Source organism: Aspergillus nidulans, chromosome III, assembly GCF_000011425.1.
Source record: "Aspergillus nidulans FGSC A4 chromosome III".
In the NCBI taxonomy this organism is placed as follows: Eukaryota; Fungi; Ascomycota; class Eurotiomycetes; order Eurotiales; family Aspergillaceae; genus Aspergillus; species Aspergillus nidulans.
The window spans coordinates 928142-949521 of NC_066259.1; the positions used below are offsets into that span (position 1 = coordinate 928142).

The 21380-nt window shown below is 51.2% G+C and overlaps 9 protein-coding genes across 9 annotated transcripts, besides 1 other annotated feature; 4 read left to right on the forward strand and 5 right to left on the reverse strand.

Annotated features, from left to right (window-relative positions):
• Positions 1-21380: part of a sequence feature (contig 1.81 1629..156263(-1)) that runs on past both edges of the window.
• On the reverse strand, positions 375-2664 carry aspE (septin; the record flags this gene model as incomplete). The annotated part of the gene is made up of 4 exons (XM_657320.2): positions 375-475; positions 709-731; positions 970-2079; positions 2135-2664. 4 exons carry the CDS (start codon positions 2662-2664, stop codon positions 375-377), a joined length of 1764 nt encoding a protein of 587 aa, XP_662412.2.
• ANIA_04807 (uncharacterized protein) lies at positions 4417-6082 on the reverse strand (the record flags this gene model as incomplete). The annotated part of the gene is made up of 5 exons (XM_657319.1): positions 4417-4647; positions 4954-5239; positions 5292-5453; positions 5505-5561; positions 5625-6082. The coding sequence occupies 5 exons, from the start codon at positions 6080-6082 to the stop codon at positions 4417-4419; spliced, it is 1194 nt and encodes a 397-aa protein (XP_662411.1).
• ANIA_04806 (uncharacterized protein) lies at positions 6696-7615 on the reverse strand (the record flags this gene model as incomplete). The annotated part of the gene is made up of 4 exons (XM_657318.2): positions 6696-7111; positions 7182-7239; positions 7305-7437; positions 7545-7615. The coding sequence occupies 4 exons, from the start codon at positions 7613-7615 to the stop codon at positions 6807-6809; spliced, it is 567 nt and encodes a 188-aa protein (XP_662410.1). The 3' UTR covers positions 6696-6806.
• Positions 8022-9243, reverse strand: ANIA_04805 (uncharacterized protein; the record flags this gene model as incomplete). The annotated part of the gene is made up of 2 exons (XM_657317.1): positions 8022-9054; positions 9110-9243. The coding sequence occupies 2 exons, from the start codon at positions 9241-9243 to the stop codon at positions 8022-8024; spliced, it is 1167 nt and encodes a 388-aa protein (XP_662409.1).
• ANIA_04804 (uncharacterized protein) lies at positions 9581-10578 on the forward strand (the record flags this gene model as incomplete). Its single annotated transcript, XM_050611619.1, has 3 exons — positions 9581-9793; positions 9843-10062; positions 10148-10578. 3 exons carry the CDS (start codon positions 9581-9583, stop codon positions 10567-10569), a joined length of 855 nt encoding a protein of 284 aa, XP_050467628.1. The 3' UTR covers positions 10570-10578.
• Positions 10676-11747, reverse strand: ANIA_04803 (40S ribosomal uS4 domain-containing protein). Its single transcript, XM_657315.2, has 5 exons — positions 11697-11747; positions 11589-11626; positions 11502-11520; positions 11323-11421; positions 10676-11261 (listed from the first exon to the last, which is right to left on the reverse strand). Exons 1-5 carry the CDS (start codon positions 11708-11710, stop codon positions 10850-10852), a joined length of 582 nt encoding a protein of 193 aa, XP_662407.1. The 5' UTR covers positions 11711-11747; the 3' UTR covers positions 10676-10849.
• On the forward strand, positions 11927-13196 carry ANIA_04802 (60S ribosomal protein eL21). Its single transcript, XM_657314.2, has 4 exons — positions 11927-12027; positions 12088-12155; positions 12223-12270; positions 12389-13196. Exons 1-4 carry the CDS (start codon positions 11992-11994, stop codon positions 12711-12713), a joined length of 477 nt encoding a protein of 158 aa, XP_662406.1. The 5' UTR covers positions 11927-11991; the 3' UTR covers positions 12714-13196.
• ANIA_04801 (putative C2H2 zinc finger domain protein) lies at positions 16088-18352 on the forward strand (the record flags this gene model as incomplete). The annotated part of the gene is made up of 3 exons (XM_657313.2): positions 16088-16378; positions 16691-17804; positions 17988-18352. The coding sequence occupies 3 exons, from the start codon at positions 16088-16090 to the stop codon at positions 18275-18277; spliced, it is 1695 nt and encodes a 564-aa protein (XP_662405.1). The 3' UTR covers positions 18278-18352.
• ANIA_04800 (WD40 repeat domain-containing protein) lies at positions 18678-20977 on the forward strand (the record flags this gene model as incomplete). Its single annotated transcript, XM_657312.1, has 6 exons — positions 18678-18891; positions 18953-19021; positions 19115-19473; positions 19528-19896; positions 19947-20712; positions 20772-20977. The coding sequence occupies 6 exons, from the start codon at positions 18678-18680 to the stop codon at positions 20975-20977; spliced, it is 1983 nt and encodes a 660-aa protein (XP_662404.1).

Consider the following 21380-nt stretch of genomic DNA (forward strand, 5'->3'; position numbering starts at 1 on the left):
AGCAAGCCCAGCTGAATGGGGGAATGACGAGTCACGCACAGAAATCCCTTGGAGACTAGGCTAGTGCTCGTATTGCATCAACCGGCACCTGCAAGGCTGGCGGGCCATCCAACCGCTCTGCCCCAGTCCAGGGCCGTATAAAAGACTCGCGCCATTGGCTGCTCTCATTGGAATCAGCGGGTGGTTGCAGTGCGCAGGATTCATAGCCTTGAAGAACAGGGCGCTTTAACGAGGCCGGTTTACCTAGGTCCTACGGAGTACGTTTCTCACAAGATTGAGAAAAAGAAGCGGATGTGGTATTCTTCCACAGTCAGACTGCAACTAATCAAGAATACATGGGGTGGAAGCGAGGCGAAATAAAAGAAAAATTGGAGTTAACCAACGGTCAGCTCTGAGAGCTTCCAATTTGATTGACACCGGGGTACACCAAATGAGACGGGTCGGGCCAAAGACACCGGAATATGGCAGTGACATCCTAGTAGAAGAACAGAAGGTGGTATAATGAACATAAAACAAAATCGAAGTGGGAACGTAAATAAGGCATATCTTTCGACTGCGCATCCAAGGATGAAAGATTTCGGCCGTGGCGCAGATCGGTCAGCTTGGTAGATCCAGGGCCTCAGTGAAGAGGCTTGCATCTACCTCTGCTATGCATGCAGAGCCTCAAAGCGTGCAAGAGCCGCGCGTCGAAAGTCGGCTCCGGCTTACCATTTTGAGCATGCTTGAGGCCGCTGCGTATCGTTGCAGTCAGACGTTATCAGAAGTCGTAAAGGCCGAGTCGAGACAGGGACCGCGGGATAACAAGGTCTCCCGTTTCGGCTCAAGGGGCGATCAGAGGTGCCAAGGCAGAGCCAGCATCGCACGACCGCACAAGAAGTAAGGAAATTGGAGAAGAGAAGGTGGGGAATTGAATCAAGGAAAAAGTCGAGGTTTTTAAAAGAGAGAGCCGAAAAGTGCGGTACCAGTTACCTTGGCCGACGTGCAAAGTCAGGGCCGGTTCTGCCGCCGAATGATCTTGGCTTTGGCGAAGCAATAGCATCGTGACGGTTCAGGCGGCTGGTTCTCCAGCGTTCATACCAGATAACACGGCTAGCCTCACGCAGTTCAGAACGCCATTCGCTGAACACGGAGTCTTTGAGTTTCAGGAAGTCGCAGTGCTCTGGATTGTACGGGTCAGCAAAACCCCAAGGGAATTTGCGACCAATGGGACCATCGCCCTGGAGCGAGTATTTGTCGGGGGACAGAATCGAGAAAGGAAGTAGAGGAACAGCCTGGGAACCGACGTCCTGCTGAGAGCCTTCACTGCGCTGTGTAGGGGATTCTGGCGCTTTTGGCTCGGTCTCCTCTTTAGTGTGGCCGCCTTCGGTTTCGCCGGCGGCATCTTCAGCTTCTGAAGTCTCGCCGTCCTCTTCGTCTTCGCCCTCTGAAGACGTGTACTCCTCCTGGTCTTCAAGAGTAAGGATTTCAAGAGGGTCGATGTTCGCCTTCTTCAAGCTGTCCCACACTGCTTTCCTAAGGTATGCCATGTGCGCCGTGGTGATAGTATCGGCCTTGCTAATCACAGGAACGACCGTGGTCTTGCCGATAACGGTACGAAGAACCTGGAGATCGAAATTTTCGTCGAGGACTCCCAAAACTTTAGAATCAGACGCCCGAGGCGTTCCTTGAGCGGCGCGCTCCGCAGCCGCAATATTTTCATCCAGTCGCGACGGATCGAGAATCAAGAAAGTACAGTGGATGTGAGTGTCGCGGGCTCCAGGAGAACGGACGACTTTCATTTCCTCATTCAACGTTTCTTCAAATTTACTCTCCAGGAACCCAGTAACACCACGCAGCTGGATGTCGACGACGTTCTTCTCAAGTCCCTGGGAGTCCCAGAGGGTCAGACCAACACGCTCCCCATCGATCTCGGTTTCAAGGTAGTGAGAAGTGTACCCTTCGCTGGCGGGGTTGTGACTATCATATTCCACTTCGTCGGGCGCACGCGAGGGATGTTTATGCGGGGGCAGAGCCAGCGACTTGCGGAGAAAGTTAAGGAAGGAAGTCTTGCCTGAGTTTCGCGCACCGATGACGAGGATACTGTATCTAGTGTTAGCACGGTCTCGTCGGCTTCCATGATGCACACTCTACTCACTTGTACGGAGTAGGGTCCTTGCGGCGGCGCAGTCTGCGCGGATTGTTAACGGTGCTGACATAGCTGCTTGCATAGCTGTAACGGCCGCGATGGGTCATGCTCTCGGTTCGAGCGTAGGGGTCGCTGTAATCAGGCGGCACCGGAGTACTCATCGCGCTACGGGACGGTCGAGATTGACTGGGTGAAAGAGGGCTTGTAACGTCAGCAACACCATTGCGGGTTTCATCACCCCCAAAGGTTTCGATGACTGGAGGAGGCGAGAAGTCAGGCAGACGCGGAGGTTGTTTCGGCCGCGCCTCACGCTGACGCCGAAGCTCCTCTTCCATCTGGGCCTTGGACATCTTTTTGCCACGGGGCTTGCTCCCGATTGGTTCAGTCGACTTGGAACGGCGCAGGAAGCCTAGGGACGACGAAGTTCTGCGCGAAGAATCCTTGGTCTGGGAGTGACCATTTTCCGAAGGGACAGGAGGAGGGTCGATGGGAGCTTGGCCCCGGCCGGGGGTCCGGGGTCTTGTTGCAGTAGCCGCCATCGGTAAGATACCTGTAGGACTCGATTCTGTAACACGAGGGGCCTGTCAGTCAGAGTGGGGACCTGCGAGTGGCTGTTGTCTCAGATTTAGATTCTTCGCAAATGAGAGGTACATGTATGGTATCTAATTGCGACAATTGCACGTCCATCAGGCACTCACCAGAGTTTTTGAATGGTCCGTAATGGTCCCTAATTAAACCCGATCCTTGCGCCGTTGGCTCTATCACCAGCGATGAAATCGATCGGATCCACGCAACAGTTGACCCGAGACCACGACGGGAAATATGCCCTGAACGTCAATTCAAAGAGGCAAAGGCTAATTGTATCGACACTTCACGAGTCCAGCAAGCGAATGCCGAGTGATTGAACCTGTGCCTTCAAAGGAGAAGTGGCGAGCAAGAGACGTCGAAGAACGGCAGATCCAGACGACGAAATTGCGGTGGTTTTTCACGCTTTTCCCAGGCTCGAATTGCAGGGGCAGAGAATCGAAATAGCCTGCTCACAGCGTCCGACTGATGCGGCGCATATAAGTGAGAACGATCAACAGAAGAAAGGAATTGGGAAGGAATGGAGTGAAGGAAAGGAGAGGAGAGAGAGAACGGAAGAGAGAAATGAAACGAGAGCCTTAGACGGCGGGCAGACTGAATGAAGATCGGCCAGTGAGCACTGAGAACTGCTTTCTAGACTGACGAACTCTTTGTACAGCAGCGCACGAGGTGCTTGCTGCAGCCCAACTGGCGGCGTACAGGGGATGGCGCGGGCGAGGTCGAGATTTGAAGCGTGGCAGGATCTTGCACCAGCTGCAGACGCTCGTCTCAACTACTTTGTTCTACCATTCTACAGTCTCTTGGCCGCAAGTTCTGCAAAACTCAGCCAGCTTGAGCTCTGGCTGAAGCGATTCAGGGGCAAAAAACGTCAAGGGGACTAAGTCTAGACTCCCCCACTCCGACTGGCTTGGCTGGGTTTAGGTTTGGTCTGCGAGTGCTGGACGGCCGCCATTCGAGAACTTCCCGTCTCAGCGGCAGCCCTTCGCTGGCTTACAGGACCGATGCACTGCTGCACTGATGGACTGATGCTCTGATACGGATGAACTGATCCTCTGATGGACTGATACTAGACATCGCTGATGGCGAGGTTCACCTTTGGCCTGCTACGCCTGCTACCAAGACGCTGAACATAACGATAGACTTGGGCTGGATTGGCTGTGACCGAGCCGAGCTGGGAGGTATGACCCAGTGCGACCGGCATAAGCCTTCAAAATTGGGCCCGACGATCGCCAAACTCCATTCATATCTAACGTTCATGCAGTCGACTCGCCAGACGGGGATCGAATCGGATCCAGCCGGCTCATATTTCAACGGTCATCGAACCTGGAATTTGGATCGAAGAGAATAACTGTCGAATATTTGGAGTTCTCGAGTCTCAAGGCTTGGGTGTTGGGACCATCGCGGCTTCATCCGGCCGTGGCCCAAACACTCCACGAGCCCACAGACTCGCTAACTCGCAGTTCGCCGTGGAGTGGGCACGTGGGGATTGCAGTCCTCCGCCTGTCACTTTGCAATTCTGCAGCCCAATTGCTGTCCCGCTGTGCATAAATTCTCCGTCTGGCGGCATTTACAGACCGCGTCTGGATGTACTTTGTGCTTCGCTCTGAAAATGCTGTCTCGACTCCTGATATCTATTGGAGCGGTGTAATTAGTGGCAGAAAATTGCCCGTCAGCATAACTTGAAGCGTGAAATTACCGTACGACCTTCAGCTATCCACACCATCCAACGAAACACGAAATGTCGTGTTTGATTGGCTGGCTCCAACCACCCAGGCAGCATCCGTTCGATTGAACTGGGGTCTCGGGCGAGTTCCCTTTGCTCCGCTAACCAAGTAAAACTGTTGCCCTGATTCATGGTTCTGTCGTTTGTTCAGTTCAATGGTATTGGCGACCCCTGACTCTGACTCGAGTCGGAGTAACTTTTGCCTCTCGAATAACTAGTCCGCATGCGCAGGCAGTGTTGGGAAATGTTTACAAAGAATTTCATCATCTAGTGCCATCATCAATTCCAAAAATCGTCGCAATATGATACACGACATAGAAATTTGATCGGTGTTCCTAAGGTCTTTAAATACCTGAAAACTGCAAAGAGGGTTCTGCCTCACCAGGCTCTAACAAAGGGGAGGGGACTCTGGTCGACCATATTATCACGCAGAAACAGTTGGCGACGCAGAAGCAGCCTCTAGTGACTCGACGCTCCATATTCGGAACGGCAGAACTATACATGGGCTGCTCGGACACACCTTCTCCCGCTGAATGTTCTTAAACTTCGGGCCATTGGGCCCTCCTACGTACTTGGCTTGTCCGAACAATTCAGGGCCTCCCTGGAGCGCATCATCGCCCCATCTCCCGTTGAAGTCCAGCCAGTTCACTGGAAAGCTGGAGTCATAGGGCTCGAAGGTCTGCGTGGCTGGCACATAAGCATACGCATAGGCGCCCAAGGCGGGGTCCCACAAAACGCCCTGGTTCGTCTGATCAACGAGAAAGCCAGCTGGAAGGTTAAGGCCAGGGATTGTGTGATCATGGCCACTGGGAACTGGTTAATGCCGGTTTATCAGGGACGGCCGCGTTGGGATCTCACCCTGGAGTTGAGTATACGGCATGGGTCCCGTTCCCAGAGTATGCTACGGGCCGCTTTCCCTGCTTCTCTGTCGCATCATATGTGAATGCCTGTCCTCCAGAGTGCTGGCTGTACCAGATGGCCTGCGGCGCCCCGTCCTGGAATCGGATCATGTTATGCTCCCTGCATCAGCCACTGTCAGTTCAAAGTCCTGCCACAAGCGACACTACTCACCAGTCTCCAACGTGGTTGCCAAACTCCATTCCCAAGACCGTGTTTCCTAGATTATAGCTATCCGCGATCAGAACGGCACTCTCAGCGGATAGAGTCCCCTTTTCCGGACGAAGAACTTACGAGTAAAAATAGAAGTAAAACGCATCGACCTCTCCATCGCCACGATCATTTACGACGATAATTGACGAAACATCGCTGGCTTGACCGTTCTCATTGAAATCTGCGCCGTAAAACCACTCAGGCTGCGGGTTCGCGTCAATGCCTTCTCGCGATGTCAGATACACGCTCTCATTACCCAGCGCATTGAGCTGATCCAGGTTATCTAGCGTAAGCGGCAACGAGACGCCCTCGATTGATTCATAGTTCACCTTCGGCAAGGCATGATCCAGGTGCTCGGCGATGCCGGAAGGTCTGTATCGGTCTTCACTGTGAAGCCATACTAGGGGCGCTAGTCTCGTCAGTTGTTCTGTAGCGCTAGACCCAAGTGTAGGGAGCAATTTACCATAATCCAGCACGTAGTCCGGTATAGCCGTCGCAGCCAGAGCGGCTTCTACAGAACGAGGAAGGTACATGGACATCTTAGCGACCCGGTTGATCAAAGTCTTCTCTTCTCAGCACCAAATGTGACTCTTTAATCCGGCACGGTCTCAATGCGGGAACCCCCTCGCATGCGCTGCAATAGCCTATATAGCCCGACGACGAACAGGGCTTGTTACATCCAATGCAGCCCTGCACAACACTAGAACCTCAGCTGCCGTGATCACTGACCTGCGGGTTGCAGTCGGCAATGTTAGACCCTATCCGTCCACTCATCGCGGTGGGTAGAAAAAGGGATTTTTGCTGAATGGCCAACGATTGCGTCAGGGGATGGCTCGTGGGCGGGGAATGGTCATAGTACGCACGGGGCGTAGTCTTAGGCTGTTCGTGAGCACCAGCCTGATTGGTGCCCTTGTGTGCTGGGGTCGAGGGGCATGCATATTGCAGAATAATGAGATCCCGAGGTCATTAGGAGTGATTGCTTAAGTTCGCCACGGCCGGCTGACGGGCTGGCCGCTGGTCAGATGAATGGATCATTCATTACATAGTTGCAATCCCTGGAATTTAAGAGCTGCCACCATAACTTTCTCAGGTCACATAATACTATTATATTGTTGAGCGCGTCCTAGTTCATCGCATGACATTATCTAGCTTCGATCAGATATATATATGGGTCCTCATCCAGTGACTCCTCAAGCCAGTCTTTAATCAAACCAGCACACTATTTACTACATCGCCCCTAGATATGAACCCACTAAACTCGATTCATAACTTCTCTTTGTTCTCATTCTTCTCCCTCTCTACCCTCTCCTTCTCCTTCATAATCTTAAATACCCTTAAGTCCAGCGGAATTCGATCCCCCAACCACATCGCCCTCTGCGTGTGATTCCTTTCGTCTTCATGGGCCTCGGTGTTCGGATGGACCAGTACACTCAGCGGGCCTCGGTATATAACAAGCCAGGGTATGAAGGCGCCGAACTGGGCGGGCGTGAAGAGGTTCACCTCGAACATGGCGACTGGATGTGGACCGACAGGTTTATCCCAGAAGGTGTAGATGCGGAGTTCGGGGACTTTTATTCAATCAGCATCGAGGTTGGTTTAAGGTAGATATTTGATAAGAGGAAAGCTCTAGGGGCTTACACTCCCGTCGAATTCGTTCCCACAGCGCCCTCGCATAGGCCACTTGGTCTGGGTTATTCTGTGCAGTATACGTCAACAGAACGTCTTGCCAATGTAGAGAGAAGAACGAAGGAGACAACGGACCTGAAAATGATAGATATGGATATCGAATCCTCCCCGTCGACCCTTGCTCAGAGGATCAGGAAACTCCTCGTAGGCTTTACTAAGAATCCCATGCTGCGGGTTCTTCAAGGACTTTCCGTCGTCGTTCCTTTCCCTGCATTCATGGCCGGGTTAGATACCATGACCATGATTTTGATCGTGACTTGTGAGGGGTAATTATTTAACCATCCATCGGTCCGATCACACCATCTGGAGACTTACTCGGGAAGTGGCTCAAGGTTCTCGTAGCCCACCAGAGGAGAGGGATATGTGTATGCGAACTGGTCTGTCATTTCGAAGGGGATAGAGGGAAACAGGATTATTTGCTAGGAGATTAGAAAGTGGTTGTTTTCTAGGGCATGGATCAGATCAGATCTAGTTTGTATAGGTACGGGAAGTGGGCCGAGTAAACTGTTCCGCAGTCTGACAAACGTGCGGAATTAGTTGGCGCTTTTTTTATAAGAATTAATAAAGATAAGGTAATTCTGCCGGAAACTTCTGGTGTAGGCGTTCATAATCCTGCTTCGAATAAAGGTTCGTCGAGTGCAGATGTTATATGTTCGCAACACGCGATTCTGGTTTACTCGAGCTACGGGATATATCTATAGTGATTTACACCATGAAGCCAGGAAGCCATGCAGCTCATTCTATAATAGAAACAGGCGAGAAGCCTACCACAATCCAAATTGGTAGCATTGACTACCATGAAGCCTTGACGTTGATTTGCCCGTCATCATCTACAAACTTCCCTCGATCCCATTCCCTCCCTTCGCTTTTCGTAGACCACTTGACGTTCTCCACCAAGCCCTCATCGCTCCTTGTAGCGACAGGAGTCCCGCTCTTCCAGCGTTCGACAATATCACTATTAAACCCCGCCTCCCGCAATCGGTCCTCGCCCTTCTGTTTCCAGCGCGCCCGGTCACGTAGAGCTTCCAGGGCAAGTTCCCAATCATCATCCCCAGTCATAAGTCCTGCCACAGGTCGGCGACTAGACCGGCTTGTTTGTACCTCATCTTCTTCAGGCTGTATATCAAGAGACGGATCGTAATCAGGGGCAAAATGAGCGTCGATGTTGCTGTTATTTGGTTTGTATGCGCCCCGTCCGCGAGATCGAACTGGCGCCTCTTCCTTGGGCAGTGGACCAACAAGCTCTTCTAATGGATCTGATTCATCGTCAGATCTCCTATCCTGAATCCCTGCCGCGGATCTTTGATCGCGTGACGAATTTATATCCTTGAGATTCTTTTTAGCCTCTGGCGACCGTGAGCGCGAGCTAGAGCGAGTTCGGCGGCGTAGACGACGGTCGTGAGAATCGGAGTTCTTCCCACGCGGGGAGCGACTTCGCGATCTTGAATATGAATGGTGCCGGTAACTCCTCCGAGAACGCCTGTGCCGGTCATCATTCCGGTCCCGCTCATGGCGGGACGTACGTGTCCGGTCTCTATCCAAAGAATCGGAACGGCTCTTCCGTGAACTTCGATGAGAACGATGTCTCTCTTCCCGATCCGTCCTGTTTCGTCGTGAATCTCGATCGTCGGATCTGTGTGAACGACCATGACGATGATCCCCGCTGCTCGCTTGCGCCGAAGACGAGCTCTGGTCTCGTAACCGTCGCATTCGTTCCCGGGCCTCTCTCTCTTCTTTTCTCTTAAGAGCCGCATTGTGGTTGTCCGTTTCTTTGATGATATGGCGAAGAAACCGCGTGTTAGGCTTGCGAGCGGAACTTGTAGGTCTGTGGCAACTATTAGTTAGTTATTGAGGAGATTTTTCTTACGGCAGGAACGTACCTTGCCGGCATGTAAGCTTCCATCCCGAGAGTAGAGTACTTCATGGAGCTATCCCGAGCCTCCTTTGCGAGTACCTGCGCGACGTAGTCATCGTCATCTGGATCGCCTATTGCCTTCCCTAGTTTTAGAGGCATGATAGAAGCACTTGAAAGTGGCGTATGAAGAAAAAGGCAATGCCGCGTTTGAATTCTGGCTACATCACCTCGGCTTCAGAATGACAGGAACCCTGCAACCCCACATGCAAATGAAGCAAGATTTTGAGTTTGGAAAGGACGACTGGTTTGGATGGAGGCGGATGTGACTGATGGGCACGTTCACCGCCCGAACTATTGTAATGCCAAGTCTGAGGATAGCGTTCTGTTTACCTCCACATTCTGCCGCGGGGTGGAGTTCAGCATTTAAGCGCGATTTCCACAACCATTGCATATACATTGTTCTCCTGTGCTTTCGAACAATTATCCGTTCTCTGAGATGGCTGAACCGAATGCCGCACAGATACGTCAGCAGATTAAGCAGCTAGAGCAAGAACATGGCGAGCTAAAGACACAATTGGCCATTGTCAGAATCAGCGAGCCGATCTTCTCCCCAGACACAGACAGGTCCCCTTCGAAACGCAACTCAGATGTCTCCACGGTAGACAGTCCGTCACCGGCATCCCTCGAGGCGGACTTGTCGCACTACAAGGTATGGTGGAACAACTCGTTAGCCGCGGCGGTCTAACGTCTCCGTATAGGAGTTATTTTCCAAGCTGCGCTTCTCGTACGTCGAACAAGTGACAAAAGAGAAATTTCTGCGCGCGATTGTGGGTGATCCGCCCCTGGTTGTTGGTCATAACGAGAATGTGGAATTGGAAGCGCAGTTGGCAGAGGTAAAAGCGGAGCTGAAGGCGCGTAAAGAGGAGGTCAGACTGATGGTGGAGGAGATGGAGAAGATGGCTAGGGATCTAGCAACTCGTAAGTACCTGAAGAGCTAACCATCATTCTCAAAACTGGCCAGGGTCCAGAGGAAAAGGTGTCTCTAACGATTCTCGACTCTCAGGGTACAACAATGTCCAGCTGCAGATGACTCAACTCGCTACACTCCCTGAATCTATCGAAAACCTTGAATCAACCATCGCCGCGCTACGGGCGAAACAAATCGCCAATTCAGAAACCTCGTCATCGCAAAACCTCCCGCTCCCTGCGACATTGTCTCTCCTCGCGAAACGCGAAGCTGAACTCGCTGCGCTCAACCGACAAATCGCTGCTGCGCAAAATACTCTACCACGGAAGACCCGGGAGGCTGAAACTATGGAGCGAGAGTTAGGTATACTGGAGCGGCGCAAGTCAGAAGCAATAATGCAAGCCCGAGAGGCGCAGAGAAAAAAGCAGGAGGGCGAAAGCGACGGCCTCGAGGAAGCAGGGAGGTGGTATAGGAGTGCGGAAGAAGCACTCAAGAAACTGTTGGGAGTACAAGGTTAGTTATGACGGGCGGTTTTTTGATGTACGAAGTACAGGGCGGCGTTTCTGGCGATATTGGGGTTCCCACTACGGTGCAATCGGCTTTACTACTAATCGACAAGAAAATATATCTAGCAAATCGGATTCGAAACTGGGTCGTAGGCTATACCTTGTATAATATTTTTTTAAATTCGTGGAAATGCAAGGTCGTACAACATTATACGCGATGCTGCAGTGACATCGAAGCCCCGTAGATATATTGTCCGTAACGAAACCCGCCAATACTCCTATTTTAGATAATTTACTCCTCGTCCTCCTCGCCCTCGTCATCACCGCCACCGGCAGCAGCAGCAGCCTTCTTGCGCTGGACACGACCAGGGCGACCACCACCGAAGGGAGAGGTAAGAGCGAAGTCGATGTGCTTCTGAGAGTCGAGACGGACCATGTAGGAGGGAACGTTGACAATCTGCTTGCCGACACGGATGTGACGCTGCTTGATCAGGACACGGGCGTGGTGGATGGACTTGGCAAGGCCAAGCTTGTAGACGCAGGTCTGAAGACGGCGCTCAAGGAAGTCCTCGACACGGAGGGCCAGGACGTAATCGAGCTTCATGCGGGACTCATCGAGCACACCAATGCGGACCAGACGACGGATCAAAGCGTTACCTTCGAACAGACGCTTGGGGTCCTTCTCATCGAGGGTGAGGAGCTCACTGATTCGGTCGTTGGTTAGCCTATATTCTACGCCCTTTTCATCCATATGAATTGACATACCGAGCAGCACGACGAATCTTGGACAGGGTAAACTGGACACGCCACACCTCACGCTTGTTGCGCAGGCCGTACTCGCCGACAATCTTCAGTTCCGAGTCACTAGCATAACCAGGTTAGGGAACAAGAACACACGACATAAACAGAAGCACGCTTCTGATCAGTGGCCGGAGAGTACTAACAGACGAGCCGACTCGAAAGCTGCGCATTGTTAGCCTCATTCTTGTAGATTTCGACAAGGCGTTTCCGCTTCGATTGGGTTCACTTACGACGACGAGGGACCTTGTAGGTCTTGGAGTAGACGCGCCTGCATTGAAGAGACGGTAATTAGAATCATGTTCAAATTGACATGATCTCGTGGTGTCGAATATACTCACGGGACGGGGGCCATGACTGCAGATTTCGCGCTGTCGCAACGGTTGTCGAATAACTCAGCTGAACGACTTCTCCAAGTTCAACAGATTGAAGGAAGTCTTTTTGAAGATAGCCGAGCCCGTGGAGCGAAAAGAGTGGGCCATGTCCTAATGAGGACTAGCGTATAGGGCTAGCCCTTGTGGCCGGAGGACGGCGCACTAAGAGCCCCGAAAAGCGACACCATCGTAGAGGGCGGCAGATCGAGGGACTTCTTCGTTTTCGACAAGTTTCAACTCTCAACGCCAAAAAACCGTCAAAATGGGTCACTCCCACGGTCTCCGTTCCGGCACCCGGGTATGTTACCGCAAGCATGCTTTTATTCGCATCCTGTACGGTCGCTAATGAAGAGATCAGTATGCCTTCTCCCGCAACTTCCGTGAGAAGGGTCAGATCCGCCTCTCGACCTACCTGAAGACCTACCGGTACGACGAAATCTCTCATATATACCAGCTGGAGAATCGAGGCAACAGAGACTGATCGTGACAACAGGGTTGGTGACATTGTGGACATCAAGGTCAACGGTGCCGTTCAGAAGGGGTCAGTGAAATCTCCGTTTCCAAGGCGAAAAACCGCAACCGCGACGAGTTCTGCATGACCGGTTTTCGACCTAATCTGTGGTTTTCCTTTTGGATAAAATGCTGAGATTATAAAATAGTATGCCCTACAAGGTCTACAACGGTAAGACCGGTGTCGTTTACAACGTCACCAAGTCCTCCGTCGGTGTCCTCCTCTACAAGGTCGTCGGCAACCGCTACCTCGAGAAGCGTATCAACGTCCGCATCGAGCACGTCAAGCACTCTCGCTCCCGTGAGGATTTCATCAAGCGTGTCAAGGAGAACGCCGAGAAGAAGAAGCAGGCCAAGGAGCAGGGCATCCACCTTCACCTCAAGCGCCAGCCCGCCCAGCCTCGTGAGGCTCACACCGTCGAGGGCTCCACTCCCGAAACCATCACTCCTCTGCCTTACGACACCCACATCTAAACGGATCGAATGGCGAGCGTGGGTTGTTTGGTGTTTCTGGGTTTTTACGTCTCCAAGTGTGGAGTTTGCATTTGTGACGAGAAAAATTGAGGGTTCTTGAAGCCGGCACGTTTCCATACTGTGCATAGATTCCCCTGAATGAAAAAGATCTTCAAAAAGCACTCTGTTTCCTGATTAGCAGACTGTTGTTATGTGGCCATGTGTGACTTATTTTGGTATGGATGATTCTACTGGTGTACTTGGGTACAATCAGCGCCGGAAGAGATTTTCCTTCACCTCCCTTGGGTCGTATAGAGCGAGGCGAAGGTCCACTGCAACTTGGACGAATGACATTACTTTTTGGTTGTGTCTGGGGAGTGTTCGCTTCCAATTGACATTGACCTCAGTGCCCGTCCGTGATTTCCGCACCGCCCCATGGGTCCTTTTTGTACTACAGAGTGTAACAGTATCAACCTCAACACGATACCCGTAAGATCCCAAGATGCTCTGAGACCACCATGAGGATGATCCAATCCCGCCCATCGCTGCAAGACGTCAAAAACAGCCCGAATGGGGCGCAGTTGTATCGCATTTCCTTTCGCCGATCAGTAAGATAGAGCAATAGCCGACCAAGATTAGGAGGCTATGTGGTCGACCGTCTGTGATCGTTCGGGCATACTTAATTCATGCCTGAGCCGCTCACTGCCTCAGCAAAACGAGGGGTCGAGCAGCTTAGCACAGCCAGTTTCGGTCTGCGGCGCTGCACGGGCACGGTACGCTATCCTCGTACTTTGAACAGGGACAATTAAGCTACATTAGGGAGCCACTTAGTCGAGGCAGCCAACGGGAGAGAAGTAGCCAGACCACGTGAGACGTCAACTCTCTCCAAGAAGATTGAGTTCGACCGAATATTCACGTTCCAGTAAAAAGCTCTCCAATGATGGCTTCTCACAGTCAGGATTCATTCGAAACGTAAGAACTATGCTGCGCCATTGCCGGCAATGCAGAACTGCGGGATTCGGGCACCCGAGCCATCATTTTCAGGCTCTTGATATAACTACCTCGGCTGGTCTTCACTTGAGCCGCATCAATCCCTTACTGCCTGCGATCACCAGGAAGATTACTCCGTTCATACATATTGTTCACCTAACTAGAACTGTTAGCTCAGGGACCGGAGTTAAGCGGCCATACTGTGTCCTCCGTTCAAACGTATTTTCACCCAACTTGATTATTAGTTCAGAGATCGGTGTTAAGCGGCCATGCTATTGCTCTTGAGCACAAGTCTACTTTTAGGAAACCGCGCGCCCAAGGCACAGGGTGCTGATAGGCGCGCCCAAAAACGCCTGACAGCAGTGAGGGAGCGAACTTCCTTGCTGAGACCAGCCGTCACAAATGAGCGCCCTCAGATTACGCTGGTCTCATCACCGTGCATGAGGGTGAGAAGGATGGATGTAACGAATCTGACGTGCTAGGAGCCGTTACCTAAGCGCAGCGAAAACGCCGATAAACAGAAACTACGGAGCGTGGAGGCAGGTGGTGTATCTGACTCAGGGTCTTTGAATCCGAGGTCGATCTTGAAAATTAGAGGATGATGGCGGCATCACAGAATGAAGTCTGCTCGCCACAATCCCATCAACAGGTCTAGGTGCTTTTCGACCAAATGGTTCTTGGCGCACCCCCCGTTAGTGACTAGGGTAATATACTCTGATTGCGTTGCAGGAACTATCTTCATGTTCGAGAATCGGCCTAGTATTGCAGGGTCTTTGAAGTATGAAGAGGGTGGCAAATGACATCATGTCCGCAGGAACAGCCGCACTATCAACCTTGGGACGCTCAGCGGTCTCAACCGCAAAATATACGGTATACTGCTTTGTTTGCGATCTGAAACATCTTGTGCTCTCTGCTTGATACTCATCTGGGACTGGCGGGACTTTCTCTCGGTTCAGATTGATCCCCAGACTAGGAGAGCGAGTATGACGTACCCACCTAGCCGATCCGTGTAGATCTGGGGACGGCGGCTAACGGCCTGAAGGGCAGCCCAGGAGTCAAGATTGAAAGTGCTGTATGGACTCGATCCAAGAATCAACCAGAGCTCGGTGGCAAATAAATTTAATGGAATTTGGTTTGAACTCTTAAGACTTTTGATAGCAGCGAGTGGGTTAATGCATGGTAGTATGCCGACTCTGCAGCAACCACTGATCTTAGCGATGCTGATCGGTGATTAGTGGTCTGGGCCAATACTCTGTGGCTTTGTATGGAAGCTAAAATCTCTAGGCTAGCATTTCATAGAATCTGTCTAGGTTGCAGCCTGGCAGCCTAATCTCTTGAGACGGACTGCTCCCACTAGTTGCGCCCTCTCTCCGGCGTGGCTGAGTTCGCAGCTTTGCCTCGTGTTCCAGTTCTCTATCCATCATCATCATTTCGTATCGAATAAGATTGAAAGAATGCTGACCGATTATCTCTGGCTGCCCAATGATGGAAAACACGGTGGTGATGGGTTCTGCGTTTAAACCCTTGGAAACCCGCGCCTTCTGGGTCGGAAAGGCGTACTTGCCAAGGCCAATGAAAGCAGTGCAATCAAGGTGCTAGAACAGACGTAAAGCATTGAAAGGGGCGAAGCAAGCAAAGTGATGCCAGTTATAGGCGGAAGGGAGCAATCCAAGCTCAAGACGTTGAGAGCTTCACCCTGGTTCGCTTGCCTTGAACCTCTCCATGTACTTTGGTACCGTCCGACTTGCTGCAGGAAGAAATCATCTTTTAAGTAGCTCCAAGTATGAAAATTTGCTGAAAATCAAATGACTACTCTAAAGCAATATCACTGGTCGCGGCCGCTGCATACACTGCCATTCGCCTTGACCGGTGCTTCCGTACAATTTTGAAAGCATTCGCCTTGCCTGAGGAGATTATTTATTTGTCCCTCTGGATCTTGTCAACTGTCCCCTTTAGCTTAATGAATGTTGTTATTTTCACGGAGAAGTGGCCAGCTGCTGCGCATCTCACCCGGGCACTTCTGGAGGCCATCAATTTCGTCTGCATTTACCATCCATTCTCTTGCTTTTATTTCTTTGCTTCCCCTTATCCAGCAATCATTATTTTTACTATTTACCACACTTCAGATCGCCCGGGTGGAAGAACGTTGCCAGCTTGTATATATATTCCTCTGTATAATCCTCTGTATGATCTTCTGTCCGCATAGTAGGCGACCTACGTGGACGGAGAGTCAGCCTTGTCTACAATACCCTTGACACTCGGCGGTGCGCCTTCATTGTTGTTGCTCACACCGTCAACCTTCCTATAGCTTTTCTTTTCTACAGCCGTGCCGCCCACTTTTCCTTCCTCCATTTCTCTTCTTCCCTCCATACTATTCACCTTGTCCGGTCCTGGACGCCGCAGCCATGGATCAGGAAATCCCGCAAACTAATGAGAACTTCGATTTTAATGTCTCAGTGTTCGGATATGATGGTGCCGTTCATGGTGACCTGGAAGCTTTTATTCCTCGAATTATTGGTCCAGGCACAGACTTTACATCCAGCGTTGGATTGGCGAATGGATATTATGAACCTCCATCGATCTTCTACCGTCCGAATGAACCAGTACAGACATATCTGGGCCCCAGCTCGGGTCAATTTTGGCCTAGTGGAGTTCATGCTCCTGCCGACAATGTCTCGATAGCCCACAGCCCTGAGGTGGGTTATTTCTTAACGTTATTTGCAGAAGTTTCCTGATACTGACACCGACACGAGACACCTTTAACTCCAAGAAGTCCTTCTCATGCGTTGGCTGGCGAACCACAGCTCACCAACTCCTCATACAGCCCCGCACATCCATCTCTTCTCAACAGCCAGGACGTTTACAGCAGGCCGCATCGACGCGCCCTGCCTCCGAACATACCGCCGGCAACAACTGCTGTATCAGTCCGTGACCTGAGTAGACTGATACAGATCGTTCGCGTTATTTTTGCCACATTAAATGATAACTCAACACCAAACATCATGCAGTTGCGTGGTGTACAAGACCGGCTCCAAGAGGCATTGTCCCTAGTGAATGAATTAATTTCGCCGCACCAAGGGCGGGAGCAAAACGCAAATGACGAAGACAAGAGGTTCCGGTGCATTCTCTGCCCACAACCGTTGTTCTGCAAGAACAAAGGAACGTTCACGCGTCATATAACGACGACGCATTACCCCAGTAAACGTTACTTCTGTCACATTTGCAACCAGGATTCGAACCCTACATCGTTCCTAAGGAAAGATAAGCATCTACTGCATATGAGGCAGCATGGCCAGCCAAGAATGAGCAGAGAGGCAATGGAAGAAGTGACTGAGCACCTCCCCCCACCCGAAAACTGTGCAATCACCGAGTGCGAACAACCTATCCGTACCTGGGAAGACTTCATCAATTGTCTTTGCCGACACTGTGCGATACCCGACGATTGGGACCACGACAATGGATCAGATGGAGATGACGGCGATGATGATGATAACAATGGGGATGGCGGAAATGGTGGCGGTAACCGCTATTTCCCTCAGTCCGGCAACGGGAATTATGGGAACACGTCAAACGGGGGCCCATATGGTCACTATAATTACGACCAGTTTGGTGACTTGAGCGGACGAAGCGGTATCAATCCACATCAGTATCGTGGCGTAGCCAACGGCGGATCTTCCAAACAGGGGGGCTCTCAGGTGCTGGATTTGAAGGACGTCCCGACAGGACCAGGTCGAGCCGGAGTAGCACAATCAAAGTCAACCTTCACAGATCTCAAGGATTCGCAACCACACACCAAGAATCCGTCCGCATTGTTGTTCGGCAACGACAGCCTTTGTCCCGAGACCTTCAGAGTAGAAGTCTCTCTCCGCCTTGGCGACTCTACTCGTAAAACCTGCAGCGATCTGGGCATGAAAGAACCCCAGGAGAAGTCCAGCTTCGGAAAGCAAGTAGTGTCGATTTCAGTGAACAACGAAGTCTCCCGGGAGCTTCAGAGGTTGAGGTACTTTGAGACCTGCATCCTTGAGAATCAAAAACAAGGGTCTCTCCTGACCTATGTCCACGAAACGTTCGTTGTATCGCAACATGGGTACTTCGAGCATGTCATTGAGTCCTCAATGCAGAGTACGTATATGCGAGGAAGACACAAGGCTGGCCATCCATTGACACATTTGCTGACTTGGCGTCGAATCCAGGGATCTTACATCAGACGGTCGAGTTCGGGGTAGCGGGACAGCCCTAAAGCCGATTGTCTATTTTATCTGGCTAGGGAAAAGGATCACAGTTCATCTGAAGCAAATCTTGAAGCAACAAGACGGGCTTCGCCTAAAAAGCGGGCGCATCTGAGAGTCCGCGTTAAAGCAATTGCAGGGGTGCTTGCTTTGCGCGCAGCAGTCACTAAGGCACCACTTGCAACGGATAACGCAGAAGTGGAGGATGGCTGGGAGTTAGGAATCCCTTACCCAGCCCAGGACGACGTGTTCAAGGTCCTGGCTTGGTTGGTGCAGGTTCTAGTGTTCTTCCTGAGGATGCCGCCGAACCCCAGAATATACGTGATGTTAGCATGCGGCACTCTTGAAGCGCCTAGACCGCACTGAACTATCCAGGCACTTGGTTTCAGGTTCTTTCGGTCTGAATTTCGGTTTATGCAATAGATCCCGTTATTTCTCTCACCATGTTAACTGTGCTAAATAATGTTCGTGGCGTACGGAGTACTTTAGAATCACGATAGTCAGCGCTGTTTTGAGGTGAGGGGTTCCTGATATTTAAGTTGCGGGGTTAGGAGTTAAGAATTCCCAAGGCCGAGGCTAGATGACATAACTCACTCCTGGTATCGATAAGCGTTCTGATACTCAAGTGAGACTCGATTTATGGCCCTTCCTTAGTCCACCAATTGAGAGATAAGTGCAGTCGTCACTGCATCTTCATCTTGGCTTCTTTAGTTGTCTGACATGTATTCTGCGTGATTATTTTCTGTTCGGCTTACTTTGGACGACCATGAGTTCTCCCCCGATCGCTGGCGGTGACCGACGGGACGGTTCGCCATCAGTAGGCCCAGGCGGTACATGGCACCCTGCGAGAGCGTGGCTCGAGGAAGATGAAACAGGGGATGATGAGGATGATATGGATTATGAACCTGATTCCGACAACCATGATGATAGAGCCGACGAAGAAGAGTACCCCGACGAGGATCCTAACGTCGATCAATCCGGTATTTTGAATCAAACCCATTTATTTTCAGCAAGCTTGATGCTGATTTAATATCATTTTAGATTCCGAGTTGCATTTAGGCAACATTCATATCGAATTCACCATGGATGAACATGATCAGACTGGGGAAGGTAATCAAACCGGCCGGACGACTCAAGGTAGACTCTCCATCAGGAGAAGATTGGTTAGTGACTATATATATTATAGATTCTGACTATGAATAGTCTCGCCTGCTCGCTTACTAAATATACTCGCATCTGGTGGCCTGCAACAAATTTTCCGGTATCATGGTTTCGCCACGGGCAATGCTGGCTTCGACGGTGATGACGATGGCGAAGAAGACGAATATGGGATACTGGGGCTAGGCAGGAGAGTTCCAAGACGGCGAGGCCCTCCTCAATATCCCAAGATACCGAGTGACGAAGGTATCAAGCTGATGAGATCCGGGAAATTCGGTACGGAACCCAGCTACGTTGATGAGCGTATGAAACGCAAAAAATCACTGGCGGAGAAGGTGATGTGGCGAGAATTGGGAGTGGATGGACAGGGACTGCAAAGGACCAGGGTCTCGTCGATAGCACAAGTAAGTGCAAGTATTCTGTTCACGAGATAGCCAGCTTACCCAGGGCACGTACAGGGGCTTATTCCTGGAACTACCGCGGATAAAATCATCCATTACGACGCAAAATGTTACTCCGGTCAGTTCTCTGATGATGGTAATTTTTTCTTCTCCTGCGCCCAAGATTTTAAAGTCAGGATGTATGACACATCCAATCCCTACGAATGGAAATATTATAAGACGGTGGACTATCCTCTTGCTTCGTGGACAATCACAGATGCCACTCTTAGTCCCGACAACCGATTCTTAGCATATAGCTCTCTTCGCCAGCTCGTCTGCCTCGCACCGACAGACCCGGCAGACTCGTCCGACCCAATAATATTGGACCTTGCTTCGTCAGCCCAACGAAGAGTCGCACGAGATATATTTGGGAGGGATGGGTTTGCCGTAAGTATACTGATCAAACAATTGGTTGTTGGCGTCTGACTTTTCAACAGGTCTGGTCCGTGCGATTTTCGGGAGATGGCCGCGAGATTGTCGCTGGCACTGGTGACCACTCGGTGATTGTTTATGACCTTGAGACACGTCAATCTGTTCTTCGCATACGGAATCATGAGGATGATGTGAATGCGGTTTGCTTTGGGGACAAGTCTTCACCTCACATTCTCTATTCTGGGTCCGACGATAGCACTGTTCGTGTCTGGGATAGGAGATCTATGGCCGATGGACGAGAAGCTGGGGTATTTGTAGGGCATACTGAAGGCTTGACCTACGTGGACAGCAAGGGTGACGGTAGATATGTTCTGTCGAACAGCAAGGATCAGACTATGAAACTCTGGGACTTGCGAAAGATGATGTCCACAGCCAAATTCGACACACTTGAACCTACCAGTTACGGGACGGGATTTGATTACCGGTTTGACCCTTTCCCGTCTGACTTCTATTACCCGCACCCGCACGACTGCTCTGTCGTCACATTCCGAGGCCACAGTGTTCTTCGAACCCTGATCAGATGTCACTTCTCACCTCCAGGGAGCTCTGACTCTCGATACGTGTATAGTGGCAGCGAGGACGGGAAGGTATACGTGTGGAATCTAGACGCTACCTTGGCGGGAACAGTTGATGTTCAGAAAGCGACACACTTTTCCCGTCCTCGCAGTCGTCGTTTTCAAGGTCATATGTACATGAGTAGAGCTGACGGAAATCAATGGAAGACATGCGTGCGCGATGCCAGCTGGCATCCCAATGCTCCAGTTCTGGCCGGTAAGCCATCAACACCTTTTCCTTTCTGTGATGCGACGGCGTGATCTGACTTTACAAAGCAACATCTTGGAATGGTTGGGGCAGCTCGACGGGCACTTGCACGATACACTCTTGGAACAATGGCGCTGATCAGGATGAGTGCGGCCCGAAGTTTTCGTACGGGGATAGTTACGACGCTCAACTAAACGCCACTAATCTGAGCGAGAAAGCACTGGATATGCGCGCTTGGGAGTATGAGCATGCACTCAACGAGGCGTCCCTGTGATTGTCAAAGTGTACCATCTATATACACTGGACACCGATGTAGACGGATTATAACCCAGATCTTGGGTCATTGCCGCGTTTATTGTTCCCAAGAGTATTTAGGAATGATTGTTTTTGCAGACCTGAAGGTTATGCAAATCCTCCAGTAGATCGCCCAATTAGACACTAGGCTATTGGGCGGTAACGGATTATTGTTTTTGCATGCCGGTGTCAGCTGTGGCTGGTCGAGGCTAAGGCGCCGAAGCTCCTTCACGCTTGAAGCTCATCATCGTCCCTTCTCGCCTCGCGCCGCGCTCCACCGCAACCTTTCTCCTTCAGACACGTCTTGCAAGGGTCTATCTCCCGTGAATAGTCCTTCAGGTCCTTGTAACCACCTTTTGCTCAACAACGGCGCGCATCGTTCA

Excerpts from the sequence above, each read along its gene's own strand:
- ANIA_04803 (XM_657315.2), bottom strand. Across the intron at positions 11,262-11,322 it reads AAGATTCGTCGTGCTGCTCG|TGAGCTCCTCACCCTCGATG; the intron begins GTATGTCAATTC and ends CGACCGAATCAG.
- ANIA_04802 (XM_657314.2), top strand. The coding sequence starts at position 11,992 with ATGGGTCACTCCCACGGTCTCCGTTCCGGCACCCGG. Across the intron at positions 12,156-12,222 it reads ACCTACCTGAAGACCTACCG|GGTTGGTGACATTGTGGACA; the intron begins GTACGACGAAAT and ends TCGTGACAACAG. Across the intron at positions 12,271-12,388 it reads AACGGTGCCGTTCAGAAGGG|TATGCCCTACAAGGTCTACA; the intron begins GTCAGTGAAATC and ends ATTATAAAATAG.